This window comes from Eubalaena glacialis, chromosome 10 (genome assembly GCF_028564815.1).
Source record: "Eubalaena glacialis isolate mEubGla1 chromosome 10, mEubGla1.1.hap2.+ XY, whole genome shotgun sequence".
NCBI lineage: Eukaryota > Metazoa > Chordata > Mammalia > Artiodactyla > Balaenidae > Eubalaena > Eubalaena glacialis.
Genome location: NC_083725.1, coordinates 95,873,055 through 95,889,414, shown reverse-complemented (window position 1 = coordinate 95,889,414; position 16,360 = coordinate 95,873,055). Strand labels below are relative to the sequence as shown.

The 16,360-nt window shown below is 39.9% G+C and overlaps 1 protein-coding gene across 4 annotated transcripts; it reads right to left on the bottom strand.

The window, feature by feature from the left end:
* Positions 1–494: 494 nt before the first annotated feature.
* PRRG4 (proline rich and Gla domain 4) lies at positions 495–15,031 on the bottom strand. Of its 4 annotated transcripts, none has more exons than XM_061203214.1 (6): positions 14,879–15,031; positions 14,105–14,217; positions 8,636–8,799; positions 7,193–7,241; positions 6,056–6,188; positions 495–1,930 (listed from the first exon to the last, which is right to left on the bottom strand). In XM_061203214.1, exons 2-6 carry the CDS (start codon positions 14,205–14,207, stop codon positions 1,696–1,698), a joined length of 684 nt encoding a protein of 227 aa, XP_061059197.1. In that variant the 5' UTR covers positions 14,208–14,217; positions 14,879–15,031; the 3' UTR covers positions 495–1,695. The 4 variants fall into 4 exon arrangements, with proteins under 4 accessions (XP_061059197.1, XP_061059196.1, XP_061059198.1 ...); XM_061203213.1 differs by having other exon boundaries at positions 14,913–15,031; XM_061203215.1 differs by lacking the exon at positions 14,879–15,031 and adding an exon at positions 14,611–14,863.
* Between the last annotated feature and the right edge of the window lie 1,329 nt (positions 15,032–16,360).

Sequence of the window (16,360 nt, the reverse complement as noted above, 5' to 3'; positions counted from 1 at the left end):
ACCAACATGTTAGATTTTGGTCAAGCTATCCTTCTATGCCTTAGTGTGATTGCTAAAGTGAGTAGAGTTTGCCTCCGACCTTTAAAGAGGATTAAAATAAGGGCAAAGTGCAAAGTTACATGAGGAAAAGTGCTTATGTAAGCCAAGGTATGACAAATAGTAAAATTTTTATAGGTAATGTAGGTGGCTTTAAAAAGACTTCTTCCTAATTATATCTAAATGTTGCCAGATGATTTCTTTGTAACACGCAACAAAAGAGACTCTGAAAATATAAAAGGTAAAGTCTTCAGCAGTCTATAATGATTAAGATCTTTCTTTTATCTGCATTAAGATCATGCTGTCTTAAAAGAGAGACATACACTCAAATACACAGTATAATATGATTTATATTTTCTAAACATTTAATTTGGAAGGAATTATCAAATGCATGTGAGTTTTAATCTCACCTCTGTAAAAATTACAAAACAAAATACAATTTTATAAATGGTCTTAAATAGGAAAAAAGCAATGCCTAGCAAAAAACATAAAGAACAGAATTTTCTATTTCTCAAGGAGTATGTTTTTTTTTGAGCTCCTGCAAAGAGGAAACAAATTCACATATACGTACACACCCACTCAAATAAATTTGTGCACAAACATTCATTCCAGTAGTTTATAGCTTATACTCTACTATGTTCTTAAGGGAAGACTGGTCATATATACAATTAGAAGAAAATACAAAATATAGGTCAAAATGATTACCTGTGGTGTTCTGTGTCTAGACATTAAGAGATACAGGGGGTTGCTGGTAACTTTAATCAATATTATTTTGATAGCAGAAAAGTAAGTTACTTCTTCCAGGTTCTCAAACTATTATTTATAAAATTCAACAAATTTTCCAGATTAATAGTTATAGTCAGATACAGATAATGTAGCAATGAAAATGGGTGTGTCTACTCATCATTAATATGTACAACTTATCAAGTTCTAGTCACTCCTAGATTTGAGGCCTGTATCTTTATTTGGTGGTATAACAACCCTTACAAATCCGTAACATTGCAACCCTGTTCCCTCTGAAGAACTAACTCTCTAGCAAGTGTTTGTTTTGTTTTTTTTTAAAAGAAAACTATTGACCCCACTCCCCATAATAAAACATGACTGATAGCAAGAGTTCACAATAAAAACGTGCAAAATATGGTGAATGCTATGCAATAATTTAAAATAAAAAAACAAGTGATTATATAAAGGCCACCAATTTATATTTAAATGCAAAATTCTGTGAAGTATTTCCAACCAAAAGAAATCCTAAAAAAAGAGTAGGTCAACTATTATGACTTGGGATAATCTAACAATTAGAAATTCTTACCTTTTTAGTATTCAATACAAGAAATCTACAAACTTTTTCTGTACAAAGGATACAGATAGTTCCCCAGTTGTAGCTGTGACATCCGTAACAGATTTTTTGAACCATTAAAAGGAACAAAAAAGTGTTCTCTTCTTAACTGCAAAGATACAAAGTTCCTTATCCAGCTGATTATGATCAAGTTCAGGTCCAGGATGCTGACAGATCTCCAGTGGCATAGTACACGTGCTTATTCCTCCTTTACTCTCTGCAGTTTGTCATAAAGGGCTGAATTGACATGTCTTTTTGGTTCAGGGAAAACAAACCATTTAAATAATGTGAATGTCCTATATCACCAAGACAACAAGGTGGGCTTAGTGAGATGGGAGTGACATAGATTTTTTAAATACCCTAAACCCTTTTGCTGGCCCAGGATATGGTGGTGGCGGCGAAACATTGTGTTTTCTGGTCAGTGCCATTGCCTGTTCATAAGAAGGTAATCCTGTGTCCTCCACTGAAGGTGGCAATGGAGACAAGACAGCCTCCTCAGGTCTTCTGAAAATGATGGAGGGAGTGTGTCTGCCCCTTCTTGCGTAGGTGGCTGAAGAACTAAACAGAGACAGCATTGAGGTCTAGGAAAGGCAGCATTTTTAGGTTAAGATGGTAATATTTAAAAATCCAACCATTTTGATAAAGGTGAACCCAATTTATTTTTATTGTTTTAATTTTTTTGGCCATGCTGCGTGGCTTGTGGGATCTCAGTTCCCCAACCAGGAACTGAACCCGGTCCATGGCAGTGAAAGCACTGAATCCTAACCACCAGACCACCAGGGAAGTCCCTGAACCTGACTTATTAATATAACAACAGTTTTATTTTACCCATAAACTCTGAAAGAATCTTGATATAATGGAAAGATCAAGAACTTTGAAGTCAGTCACGGGTAAGAAACAGGATCTTGTCATTTCATAGCTATGTGACCAGAGGCAAGGTAACCTAACTCAGCTTTCCTCCTCTATAAAAGGGGGATAATAGCTACCTCAACAGAGATGTTTTGTGTGGATTGAGAAAGATGTCTTATGTAAAGCATCTAAGCAATGTCTGGAACACTGTAACAAGGACTCAAAACACGTGAATTCCCTTTTTCTCCTGCTCCTGAATTAAAATTTTCTCAAAGTATGGTGTGAAACCAAATCCAGGCTTTGTTGAAAGGCAGCATAACTCCAAGCCTAGGAAATTGATGCCACAGAGATAGTCACAACAGCGATGCCCATCTCTCTCTCCTCTGTTCCCTACTGAATCCCTGCTGCCTGGGCCATCCCTCCTAAACAGGACTTCTATCATATCATTCTTCTCCGCAAAGTCTAACCTGCAGCCTACTTTCCACTGAATCAAGTTCTAACTCCTGTGCCTCCCTTTTCAAAGCCTCCCTTATTCTGGCCTCACTTTATTTTATAGCTCTCTGCTCTTGCCAAGGTAGCCTCTTTACTCTCCTCTGTATGTGCAATGAATTCTCTGGTCTATCTCTGTGGTTTCACCTGTATTGTTCCCTTTCTCAGATTATTATCTTTTCCCCATTGATCTCCATTGATTTAAGTCCAACAATTACAAAAAATTTTTTTAATTAAAAAAAAAATATGGCCTAGTTCAATATGGCCACTGTTTTCACAAAACTCTGTCACCGGGCTTCCCTGGTGGCGCAGTGGTTGAGAATCTGCCTGCCAATGCAGGGGACACGGGTTCGAGCCCTGGTCTGGGAAGATCCCACATGCCACGGAGCAACTAGGCCCGTGAGCCACAGCTACTGAGCCTGTGCGTCTGGAGCCTGTGCTCCGCAACAAGAGAGGCCGCGATAGTGAGAGGCCCGCGCACCGCGATGAAGAGTGGCCCCCGCTCGCCACAACTAGAGAAAGCCCACGCACAGAAACGAAGACCCAACACAGCCATAAATAAATAAATAAATAAAATAAAATAAAATAAGAAAACAAAAAACAAAAACTCTGTCACCTACACCACCAGCCAATGAAATTTGAAATGCAACACAGGTCTGGTGTTTTGAAACTACATTTTCCCTTCTCACTTGTGAATTACAAATTAAAATTTAGACATTAGTAAATTGATCTGTTTAGACTGTGAAGTTGGCTGCCTATGAAGCATCTATGCATAAATTAACCTCTTATAGTTATGACTAATAAGATAATTAAAATGTATAGGTAATCCCCAACCTCTAGTCAATATTTACAGTATTCTTCCCAATAAGAGACAGCTTAGCAGACCCAAAATACTGCAAACTTTTGCAAACTAAATCAATCAATTTGCCCCTTAGAATGCCTTTTCCTTTGGAGGTTATAATGAGATCTGGAATTGGACGGAAGGAGAGAGGAAAATTGCAGAGAGAAGAAAAGAAAAAAATCTGTGTAAATCTAGGAACTGGATAATCAGCCCTTCAATAGTTGAGAGGTGACTGATAGCCTCAGAAGTTTACTTAGAGGAGTCAACACAATTCCTCCTCTGTCAGAAATCTGGAATGTATTCATGGTAGGCTTGTCACTTGCCACATTCATTAGCCTGTGATGAAAAGTTCTACTTGTTTGTTTATAGGAAACAGGAGAGACAGATGTTTTATTTGAAGAAATGAATTTTTCCATGTTGACCTTCAAAATTTAAGTTACAGGAACAGTATAATTATATTAAAGTCATTAAGTGTTTCCACAGTGATTTCTTACATGATTGAAATCAGAAAATATGCACCAGGAACATCTCAAATAAGCTGACAGCATTATATTATGCCTATTTTCCTCCATAAAATATAGGGACTAAGAAATGAAAAGATCTTGTTTCCCATTTCTTGGCATGTTTTTACAGAGGAATGAGACAAACTATTCTAACAATGATCTTATTTTTTACTCTTTTCTTTTTCAAATATTCCTCACCCTTCCCCCACTTCCAGACTTGCAAAATGTAGAAAGAGAACACATAACTCTGCCGCAAGAATTTCTTGGGACAATTGATGAACGGTACTTTACTAAGTATTTAAAAGTTAATCTTAACACAAGTGAATGTCTGGTTAACCTAGTTTGAAATGTCCCCAATAAAGGGTTTCTGTGAGAATCAAAGTGAGACAGTAGATGTAAAACTGACCTGTAAACAGTACAGCAATATACTGTAATAACATTAAGTATAACTTTTAAAATAAGAGATATCCAGGTTTTCAAAATTTTATAATAACATACATAGAAAATATGCATAATAATGGCACCTCTTTATTCCCTGTGTCTTTGAATTCTGCTTCTAACCTCATGCAGGAAAGAAGCTAGAAGGTTTCAGAGAAAAAAGGCATAAGGTAAGAAGGTGTAGTGGTGCAGAAAAGTAGAAAAATGAAGAAAAACCGGAAAGAAGAGAGAAGACAATGTCGAGCATGAGGACACTGAACAATGGCTGTGCTCACAGACCTTGAAGGAAATTATTAAATGTGAGGGCATACAGGGACTTTTTGGGGAAAGTACTATAAATGGGGTGGAAAAGAAGGAAAGATAAAAAGGCAAGGAGAGTCTTTAAAGACATATTTTCCGATTTCTTCATTAACCTGTGAGTTTCCAGGTATGCTACAGCTTGTGGAGAAAGACATACTGAATAAAATCTTAGTCAAAAGCCCTAGAAAACAGGAAGAACTTGCTCATTTCCTGTCTGTTAAGTAAGGGAAACCTCTCAGCTTAAAACATAGTGGCTTAAGAAAAATTGCACAAAATTTTCCTTATCTTCTCTCACTTTTCAAAATTGTATAGGATTTACGGAAGTCTCAGACAATCTCCTTAGTCCCTGCCCATGAACACATTAATGTCTCAGGGAGTTGCTCAGGAATTCCAGCTTGGGGATAGAATTACACTATACTTTGCCCCTGTCCTCTGCCCCCTTTGCTGGCATGTCCTCCTCTGCACCCTTACTGTGGGCATCCTTTAAGACTCCGTCACTTGCCTTCTGTCCTTTCATCACACTCAGAGAACTTGCCTACTCTCATGGCTTCAGCTTTTATCCTCCAATGGATTTATCTTAATTCCGTATCTGTTACCCTAAACTCTTACCTTAACAATAAAGAAAAAGTTTTTATTATGGTAAAATACGTATAACATAAAATTTGTCATTATAACCATTTTCAAGTGTACAATTCAATGGTATTAATTATATTCACAATGTTGTACAACCATCACCACTATCTATTTCCATAATCATTTCATCACCTGGTTACCATCATTAGCTTCTTCATAGAATTTGAAAGTGTACATAGGGATATATAAGCATTAATTTCGATAGCCTGTTTCGCATGTGGTACTTTTTGTTGAATAAGGTTAGTTCTACACTTTCTCATCTATACTTACAGATAATAGAGAAGATAATAACTTTTTATTCTAATAAGGATGCTGAGATTCTATTATGCAAACAATTATGGCCTTTATGAAGCTTTACTAATGTGCTGGAACTCAGTTAATAGTAATGTACCAATGTTGGTTTGTTAGTTTTACAAATGTACTATGGTAACATAAGATGTTAGCAACGAGGGAGCTGGGTGAAGGATATAAGGGAACTCTCTGTGCTATCTTTGTAACTTTCCTGTATATCTAAAATTATTCCAAAATCAAAAGTGTACTTTTTAAAAAAGGCAGCCATTTTTTTAGCCATTTAAAAATGACAGTATAGAACGTATAATAGTGAATTAAATATTTTTATTTGGTACTTACCCTGGATGTCGTTGCCTGTTACACTTAGTGATACAAAGATAGTAACCAAGTAATCCAAAAATAACCAAAAATACTCCGGCAGCAATTAGTCCAGTCAGAAGGCCCATAACATCGATTTTCTCTCTGTTATCATCTTAAGATAAATCATTAAAATAACATGAATATAACAACTGAAAAGCACCACCTATGATTTCAATAAATTCAACACTGGGTGTAAGCATGCTATTAAGCATCTAATAATTAATATTGATTACTTTTAAAAGTCTGTGCTAGAGACACGACCAGAAAAAATTTAGATACACTTCCTAAAAGCCCTAGTTCTGACTTCATTTATTTTTAATTTTTTTAAGTTTTTGACCACACTGTGCAGCATGCAGGATCCCCAACCAGGGATCAAACATGCGTCCTCTGCATTGGAAGCGTGGAGTCTTAACCACTGGACCACCAGGGAAGTCCCTAGCTTCATTTATTTTAAATGTTATATTAAATGGATGAAAGTCAAGACTAAGTGGGATAAACATGTTCTTTGTTCAACTATACACATTTTGGTATTAACTACTAAGATAAATGTAGTAAGCAATTCCGGTGTAGCTATGTAATACAGTCTCCCTATAGCTGGGGCCTGACCTAGGGGGAATGTAAAAAGAGCTGGCAAACACAAACAAAACAAAACAAAACAAACCTGACTAAAAAGCAGCTAGAGATGATAAATGTAGATAAAATAAAGGCTCTCCCCTCTCTAGGAGTTACTTAATTCTACCTAACAATCCTAATTTACCTAGTAGCATAAGTATTCCATTCACTTGTAATGGTAAAAAAGAAAAAAAAAAGTTTACTATTTGAAACTAATAGAGTCCTACTTTTATTCTGTGCAAGTCTTGACTTAGCTGAACTGTTTAAAATAGCATTAAGCCTATTATCTCATTTCCCTACTATCTCACCAAACTTGATTTTCAGTGTGTAAATAGATGAATGTGGCCTTCTCTGTCTTAGATAGCCCAGTGTATAACTGAGAAATCTTCCTTGGCTTTACAAGGTATGTATGTTGTGCAACAACCAAATTCAAACAATGAAACTAAAAATGTACTATGATAGAGGGTGGGAAAAAACATGAAAATTGATCAATTCTTGTCTTACCTGATTTTGTGGTTGGTCCTTTAATTGAATATTCTTGCCAAAATGTCATCTAAGAGAAAGGTAAAATTTCCAAGTTTATTTAATTTCTTTATTGTCATTTCATTTGGTCTCAATGACCTAGACTAGGGGTGGTGAACGCTTGGCATGTGCCACAGGTAGGATACCAGTTCATTCATGCTGGAGGGCGTGGCTCACTCTAATAAAGTACTGCCACCCACCACTGTTTCTTCCAACTCTGGAATTGGTCAGGGGATTACTGCCAGTGCTAGCTCTCTACTACTGTGCGCTGATAGTCTCCCTTCACCTGCCCAGAGCCCTCGCTCAGGCATCAGGGGACACTATCGCATTAGAGAGTCGATGAAAGTAGCAGAGGTGGAAGTTGAAGCAGGGGACTCATTATCATGTTTGAAAAGGAGTCTGATTTTTTTCTACATTAGGTGAGCCCTCAGTTTCCTAGGAGATTTTATTGAAAGTTATTTATTGATTTGGAAAGACATCCCTGAGACTGTTTAAGTTGTGTTACTTGAGAGAATGGAAGCCATTTTTAAGGAACTGTGATAAAATTAGAAAACGGGTTTGTGAAAAACAATAGAATTTCGACAGGCACAACTACAACGCAGAGTAGACTTCCTTTCCCTTCTCTAATAGATGCAGCAGATAACAGCAGGGAATGGAATCTGGGCAAAGTTTTGGAAGAAAAAAGAACTAAGTTTCAGTAACACCTGCATTTAAAGGATACCTAAAGAGGTTCTTATTGACCAAAGAGTAAAATGGGATTCTTGAGGAAGGGGAAAAGGAGCTGGGGTTATTTAATCTACAAAAGTGAAAAATCTGGGTCACTTGTCATTCTTAAAGAATATGCCAGATTATAACAGGGACAGTGCTGGCTGTTTGTTTTGTACCTTTTCAGGATTAACAGATAGGATTTAATTATATTTTAAGGGAGAACTTCTAAAAGTTTACTGCCAAGCAATAAAATCCTGATTGCAGGGACTATATATCTTATCTTCAGTCTCTAGCAGAGCACTTGGCACATAGTAGGTCGTCAATAAGTACTTGAAATATAAATACAGTAATCAAAAATGGTTAAGTCCTAATAGAAAAAAATTGCTCTGAGTCTTGAATGATTGAAGCCTGAGTCAGAGAACTAACTCAAACAATATCCTGAAGTTTAATTCGCTCTGCTTCATGATTGTCTTTGAATATCATAATGTTAAACATAGAAAATCACAACATAATTGATAATTTGCTAATTACTATAAGCCCAGTTAAGTATAAAGCCAAGTCTAAATGGGCTAATTACAATATAAGAAAGTAGAAAGAGATAACAGGTATACAATCTGAATTTTATTTAAGGCACATAATCTCTACTGACTGAAAGTGCCACTTTCTTAAGTACAATTTAATAGATGTCTAGCCAATTAACATCATCAACCAAATTACCGTTTTATCTTCATCCACAAAAATTTCTCTGGCTTCCTCATAATTACAAAGTTCTTCTCTGCATTCTCTTTCTAGGTCACTGGGAGTGAAGAGCTCCAAATCAAATCGATTATATAGGAGGTGTCTACGTATGAACAAGTTTGCTTCTTCTTTTGATGTAAAGACTAGCAAAGAAATAGAAAGATTTCCAACACTGATAAAAAATAAGGCAGAAAATTCCTGTTTTAATTATGGTAAAAGCATATAGTTCTTTTGATGTGGTTAAATTATACCAAACTTTGTGTGGTTTTAAAATCTGACAAAAAGAAATATCATCAGTAAAAATAATTCCTGCTAAATATGAAATACAGATATTAACAAAATTCCAGAACATACTTGATTAGATTATGTCCAAAATTATCAGCATAAATAAAAATTATTTGAGTATCACTTTTCCCTCTAGACAATTATTTTTCCAATAAATGACAGGCCAGACTATTCTATTTCTAAAGCGTTGGTTTCCTATTATCTTGACTGAGAAAAATTAGTCTGGTGTAATGGACAGAGTACTGGACTAAGAGTTAGAAGACAGAGACTCTTCTTTTTGATTTGGCTTAGCTATCAGCTATATCCTGGGATAAGTCACTTATATCTCTGGGTTGCCATTTCCTGAAACACTTTTTGTTTTTTTTTTGGCTGCACCGTGTGGCATGCGGGATCTTAATTCCCTGACCAGGGATCGAACCCATGCCCCCTGCACTGGGAGCATGGAGTCTTAACCACTGGACCTCCAGGGAAGTCCCTGGGTTGCCATTTCCTCATTTGGAAAATGGGAATATGAACTAAATAATAACTAAGATCTCTTTATGTTTTAAAATTATAAATTCATACATTTATATTAAAATTGTTCTATCAGGTTTATACCAAGAATTTTTAAACTTCTAAGCTAATAAAATCATAAGTTAATTATAAGATTAATTAAAAGCCATTCAGTCCCTCCCAAAGGACTAGCTCCCTCCACTCAGCCCCTAAACATGTGTCTACAAAGCTTTATAAGACTCTGTCTACATGCGCATGTAGGGAAGGTAAATGGTAAACACCATAGCTAAGCACAGGTTGACACAAAACCAAAGTATCCTACCAAGGCAGTATTTTCAAAACCTGAAAACTTCAAACTCGTTCTGGTGTCACACAAAGCTGAAGTGATCTTGCTCCAGATCATATTACTGAGACTGGAATTCAGAACTCTCTGAGAACTACCCCAAATGCTTATAAGAATTTAATAAAAGTGTTGGTATTTCTCACTGCTAACCATTACTAAAGGAAGAATATATTAAAGTGGGCAACTGAAAGATGGATCAAGACTGACGACAGGGACTTCCCTGGTGGCGCAGTGGTTAAGAATCCGCCTGCCAGTGCAGGGGACATGGGTTTGATCCCTGGTCCGGGAAGATCCCACGTGCCGCAGAGCAACTAAGCCTGTGCCACAACTACAGAGCCTGTGTTCTAGAGCCCACACACCACAACTACTGAAGCCCACGCGCCTAGAGCCCAGGCTGTGCAACAAGAGAAACCACTGCAATGAGAATCCTGCACACCGCAATGAAGAGTAGCCCCCGCTCACCACAACTAGAGAAAGCCCGCGTGCAGCCAAAAATAAGACCCAATGCAGCCAAAAAAAATGACTGACGACAGTGCATGGTCTGGAAGACTAATACTGATTTGAGAGTGACCTCAGGTTGGCCATTTATTCTTAGCCTTTGAGAACAGTCACACCTTGGCCAAGATATTTTCCCTACTAATCAATCACTTTTCCAAGCAGGTCTGAATCTTAACAGAGCTGGATTTGTCCAATACAGTAGCCACTAGCCACATATGGCTATTGAGCACTTGAAATGTGGCTAGTGTGAATTGAGATGTGCTGTAAGTGTAAATACACAGGGGACTTCAAAGACATGGTTTAAAAAAATATGACATATCTCAATGTTTTCTATTGCTTATATTTGGAAATACTGGGTTAAATATTTTGGATATATTAGGTTAAATTAACTACATTATTAAAATTAATTTCACCTTTTTTTTTTACTTTTTAAAATATGGCTCTAGAAAATTTTTAATTTTTTATGTGGTTCATATTTTATTTCTATTGGCCAGTGCTATTCTAGTGTATTCATTTCTATGTTAGAAATAACACATATGAGCTATTTGAACCAAGGGGGAAGCTAGAATAGGATCATTGGTGATAGTTGTTTTGAGAAATATTCTAAAAGGTAGACCAGTGTGATAAAATATTTTTGTTCTTTCTTCTTCTTTGTCTTCTTGTAGATTTTACACTACCACCTAATGGAGACAGAATGAAAAATTTTCCAAGTCTCCATCATCTCTCATTGGGATTCTTGCAATGGCCCTCTAAGGCAGGGGCCCCCAACTCCCGGGCCACGGACCACTATCGGTCTGAGGCCTCTTAGGATCTGGGCGGCACAGCAGGAGGTGAGCGGCGGGCCAGCGAGTGAAGCTTCATCTGCCGCTCTGCTCCCCATCGCTCCCCATCACTGGCATTACTGCTTGAACCATCCCCCGGCAACATCCGTGGAAAAATTGTCTTCCACGAAACCGGTCGCTGGTGCCAAAAAGGTTGGGGACCACTGCTCTAAGGGCTCTCCTTGTCCCCTACAGCTACACCGGTTTCCAACGTGCCTGGTTCTCTCCTGCCTTTGAACTTGCTGTTTCCTCTAAATAGAACTTTCTTCTTTCACTCTGCTCTCTCACTTTCTTCAGGATTTTGTTCAATGTTACCTTGAACCCCATCCCCACTCACCCACCTCTGGCAATCCCCATCTCCTACTATACTTTGTTTTTCTTCATAGCACTTATCACCATCTGGTGTTCTGTATGCTTTACTTACTTACTTGTTACCACTCTGTTCCGCTGGCTAGAAGGAAAATTCCATTAAAGCAGGGATGTTGACACATAGAGGTGCCCAAAAAATTACTTACAAAAATAAATGAATGAACTTGACTTTCCTATAGTGGGAAGGAACTCTTGGACCTAAATTCTACCAGTTGAAGCAATTCAGAGGTATAGTCCGTTACTCAGCTTGGCATAGGTTTAAAATATTAAACCAGTGATGAAGTAACTCTGAGCCTGCCTAACTTAGCTATATTGTACTTACTACATGAAATCTAATTTCAGAATGGAGAATTAGAAATCTGCCTCGGTATTGCTACTTCTCAGATACGCCCAGATCTTTACATTTTATTGGCTAGAAAAGCAGTGCCAAATTTCTCATTGTCGGTCTCCTATTCAAGTCAGTTATCTGAGTTATAAAATGCCCCCGCCCTCCAAATGGGACTTTCAACTTAAAAGGAAAATAAAAAAGCGAGTCATAAATATTTTTATTGTTCCTGAAATGATATTTATGCCAACGAAAGTCTTCACTGATGTATAAAACATGCCCTCCAGGAAGGGCTGCTGTTTACCACTTCCCTGAGTGTGAAAGTTCTGAATCAGTCCGTGGTTGACCTTAGACTTTCAGTGCCTTATCAAACATCTTCCTGCCTCCCTTATGATCTTAGGAGAAATACTGTCCTTTGTTATTTGGGTTCTAAGTAGCCCTGGATTTGCTTTTAATTGAAAGAGGCAAACTTCCTTGCCCCTGGAGCATCCCGAACTTCCAGCGAGAGTTCCTATTTTCCCTCTGGCCATTGCTGGAGGATGTACTGGCCTTTGCACTTTTGCATCTGCCTCCTCAGATTGTCTTTCCATCTCTATGTCTCCTGTCTTAGACCATCCTAGGAAGTTGCCTGTGCATTCTCCCATTTTAAGCCCACCAACTGAGATATTCCGTTTTCCTCCTCTCCCCTGTCTCCCCATGCTTTCTAAATAAATTCTTTTTAGGTCATTTCAACCCCACCTTTGGGCTTTATCAGAATGCAGCTGAAGGTCCTCTATTTCCCTAATTATTTTTCATATCTACATTTATTATATCTCATTTGCAGATAGAGAGCACTGGCTTCTGTGCCATACAACTCTCCGGAGACAGAGTTACTGCTAACTTACTCTTTCCTCTGCTCTTGAAACTCTGTTTTTACTTCTGTCATAGAGTTTATGGAGATTATCAGTTTACACCCTGCCTCTCCCACTAGATGAAGTAGTCCTCCCGGTCAGGATTACAGTCTTTCATTTCTACATCTCCAGTGCCTAGCAGAGGGCTTGGCACATAGTATATGTTAATAAAGAGGTTATAACTGAACAAATCAGCTTTTTAAATATACAGGATTCTTCATTTACATTTCCCACAGATATCTCCAGCCTTCTGCACTCAAGTATGATCTCTAAATCCCTTCCATAGTTTGTGATGTCCTTGAGACTGTCTTTTATGCTGTATCGTGTGAATGAATGAATACACTCACAAGCATTCTGGAGATCAGCATCTGGTCCTGCTGAGTATGGATCATCCACCTTATATATGAGTGGACTTACATATATGGTGCAACTTGGGAGGCACCAAGAAGGATTTCCTTCCAAATGTCCCCCATCCCACTGGCTAGCCTATCCAATTGCCTAGAATTCTGCCGTCAGTGTTTGATTCCTTCAGGTTAAGATATTGCCCTATCTTAACACACACACACACACACACACACCCCCTCCTAGAAGGTTTGAGACACTAAGCTGTATTAATCATTAATAAGTCATCCAGGAGAATTAGTGTAACGGATCCTTCCCAAAAGAAAACGAGAGTAGGATCTGATGAGAATGAATAAGGGACAGGAATGTGTGGAGAGGTAGATCCAAAGCACTGGCACTGAGTAGGGAAGTACAATGACTAGGCAGGGAGAAATGAAAGCCAATTTTTTTTTCTTTTCTGTTTTTTCTGGTTAGGCTTTCAAAATATGGGCAGGAATCAGTCTAAGACCTGGAGTCCACAAGGTATGGAATTCTAGGTTAGCAAGCCCCAAACCTAATCTTCTCACACCTTCTGACTTTACCCAGATAACCAGGCATTTAAAAGTAAAAAAGGACCTCAGAGATCATTCCACTCCCCACCCCCCCCATCATTTTACAAGCTGAAAGGGGTTAAGTAACTTGCCCAGAGTCTCCTAACACATCCGGACTAGATCCTGGTCTCCCTGTCCATCTTTCCAGGAAGAACTGGAAGAATTATGCTCATTATAATTACCACATAGCTTCATCTAGAAAAACGGCACTCACTGATTTTCAGAAGTTGAAATAGGTTTTCCATTCAGTTAACCACCAACCTGGTCTTAAATATATACTTACCAAAAGTAACTCACAGAAACGAATGTGTATAAATTGCACTTAACATAACAAACCACAACATTACCAAATAAACCACAAATTAAAGGACATTTTAGTGCTTCTATGATTGATGGGGGCATGTAATTTCAAAGACTGCACTTTCTGGTTTGAGCTCTGTAATCCGACTCGGGCTTCCAGGAGGGTTTTCTTGGAGCCGGAAGCCAGGCTTACCTTCTTCTCCTGCATGCCTAGACTCCTCTGGACCTCTTGTGCCATGAGGAAACGCGAAGGTAACTATGCGCAGTTGGCTGAGTAGCACCAGGAGTGTAAACATAGTCTGGCAACTGTCAAACAAACCGAAACAAACAAAATAACCAACCAACCAACAAAAAACACGTCAAAAAAGCCCCCGGCTCAGCACTTTGAGTTCCTGTGGGAACTGAGTCACCTACCTGTTGTGCTCAAAGCCACCGCGCGACTGCGCCCCGCGCGCGGTTTCGGTCGCCGGCGTCCGACCCACACCCGGAAAGCGGCCCCGAGAGCGTGCCCGGGGACAAATGCCGCCTCCGCCCTACCCCTCGCCTCCCCACCCCACCCTCCGGACTCTGCCCACGGCAGAGCGGGCACCTATCGCCGCGGCCGCCCTCTGCTTTCCGATGGAATCGAACCCGGTCCGCCGAGGTGGCCCCCTTCGAGTCACCCATTCCCCGTCGGGGCCGAGCCGCCGGGCCCCGCACCTGCAGCTCCGGGCGCATGTTCCAGCAGCTCCCGGGCCGGAGCCCCGTGCTTGGGTAGTCCCTACGGCCGCCAGACCCTCCGTCTCGGCGCCCCCAAAACCCTCGCCTTGCTCTCCGCAGGGCCGGAGTGGCCCGCACGCTCGAGGAAGCGCCTGGGGTCCGCGGAGCGCCGCCCTGGCCGGCACGGGGACGCGCGGCGCAGGCCCAGCCTTGATCCCGGGAGGCCGCGGAGCTGTGGGAAAAGGAGGAAGCAGCTCCTTGGAAGTACCTGGCCGCACTCCTCCTCCCGGGGGCCGGCTCACCTGCGGCGGGCGGGCAGTTGGCAGGCGTCTCCGGGGAGCCGCCCCTCGCTGTCGCCGTCGCCGTCGCCGCCGCCGCTTCTGCCCTGAGCCCTGGGCGAGCCCGGCCGCCCGCAGCCAGTTCTGGCCCCGCCTTGGCGCGCCCGGGGCAGGTTTGGGACTAGTTTCTAGATCTCGCGTCCTCCGCCGACTCAGGGGAGCGCGTTCGGCTCCCAGTAGCTAAGCAGAGGGCCCCACGGAGCGTCCGGGGCTTTTCGCTTTGGGCTCCACTAGGCTAGGGGCTCTGTCTTGAGACCTTAGGTCTCAAAGGGTGGTCCGCGAAGGAGAACAAAACATTCATCGGAGAAGTACTGTGAAATGGGAAGTGACCTTAAAAATTAATCGATTACGTTGGTTCTCAAATCGTGGTCCCCCAGGTCTGGGTCATCTCCAAGATCCTTTCAAGGGGTCTCCGAGGTCAAAATGATTTCCTTATGGTACAAAGACATGATTTGCCTTTTTCACTTTCATTCTCTCATGAATATACAGCGGAAATTTCCAGAGGCTGTTTGACGTGTAATGATGTTATCACTCAGCTAACAGGGCGCCTGCATGTGTATTGTGTTTTCCAGTATTTTCTATGGTAGTAGGTTTAAGTATCAATATGTACATTTTTATAGAGATTCAAAGAGATTAATAAAATTTGCTTGTTCTTAGTGCTTTCTGTACTGTTATTCGCTATCTTTAGTCATGCCTGGCAGGATAGCTGTGACATCATTTTTTCAAACAAGTAGTCATCTGAAATCTTGAGCTTTTCTTTGAGCCTAGGCAGGAACACAACAAAAACTAAGTACACTTTGTTGTCTTGATTTGAAATAATATTTTGAAAATTTCTCAGTTTAACAGGTAATATGATAAATACCATTAGATAGAATTCACATAAGTAAAAGCTCTTTGGGGTCCACCACCTATAATGACTTAGAGCATTTGGCAGTATGAACACAAACTTCAACCACTATGGAGCTGCAAGATATTTTGAGATTAGGTAGCAAAGAGAGAAGAGAGAGAGTCAGTAACAACATTGTTCAAGATTGTCAATTTCTTCTGTTATTTATTTGCTGTATTCATCTTCTTATTTTGTATCATTTGCTTTTTTAACGTCACAGTATTCTTAATGCTTTTCTCCCAAAACACTTTAAATGCTTTTATTCTGGCCATCTGTAGAATTGGGCCAGATATTATGAATCTCATTTTACAAAGGATACTGAAGCATGAAGAAGTAAAGGATCTTGGAGAGTCACTGGTCAAGTAGTAGCCCAGCTCTTGACTCTTTCCAGTGCTTTTTTGAGTTATTACCAAGCAGTGGAGGGCAGGAGAGAAAGAATTATTTAATTTCAAAAGAAAGAAAAAAAAAATCAGAGCAATGAGATTAATGGACTTGGATTAGTATGATAATGCATCTCTGAGTTTGA

What these genes read in the sequence shown, in the direction of transcription:
- PRRG4 (XM_061203214.1), bottom strand. Translation starts at nt 14,207, where the DNA reads ATGTTTACACTCCTGGTGCTACTCAGCCAACTGCGCATAGTTACCTTC. An exon ending in TTGTGGATGAAGATAAAACG is followed by an intron (nt 7,242 to 8,635) that starts GTAATTTGGTTG and finishes CCTTTCTCTTAG; the next exon opens with ATGACATTTTGGCAAGAATA. An exon ending in AACAGGCAACGACATCCAGG is followed by an intron (nt 1,931 to 6,055) that starts GTAAGTACCAAA and finishes GTCTCTGTTTAG; the next exon opens with TTCTTCAGCCACCTACGCAA.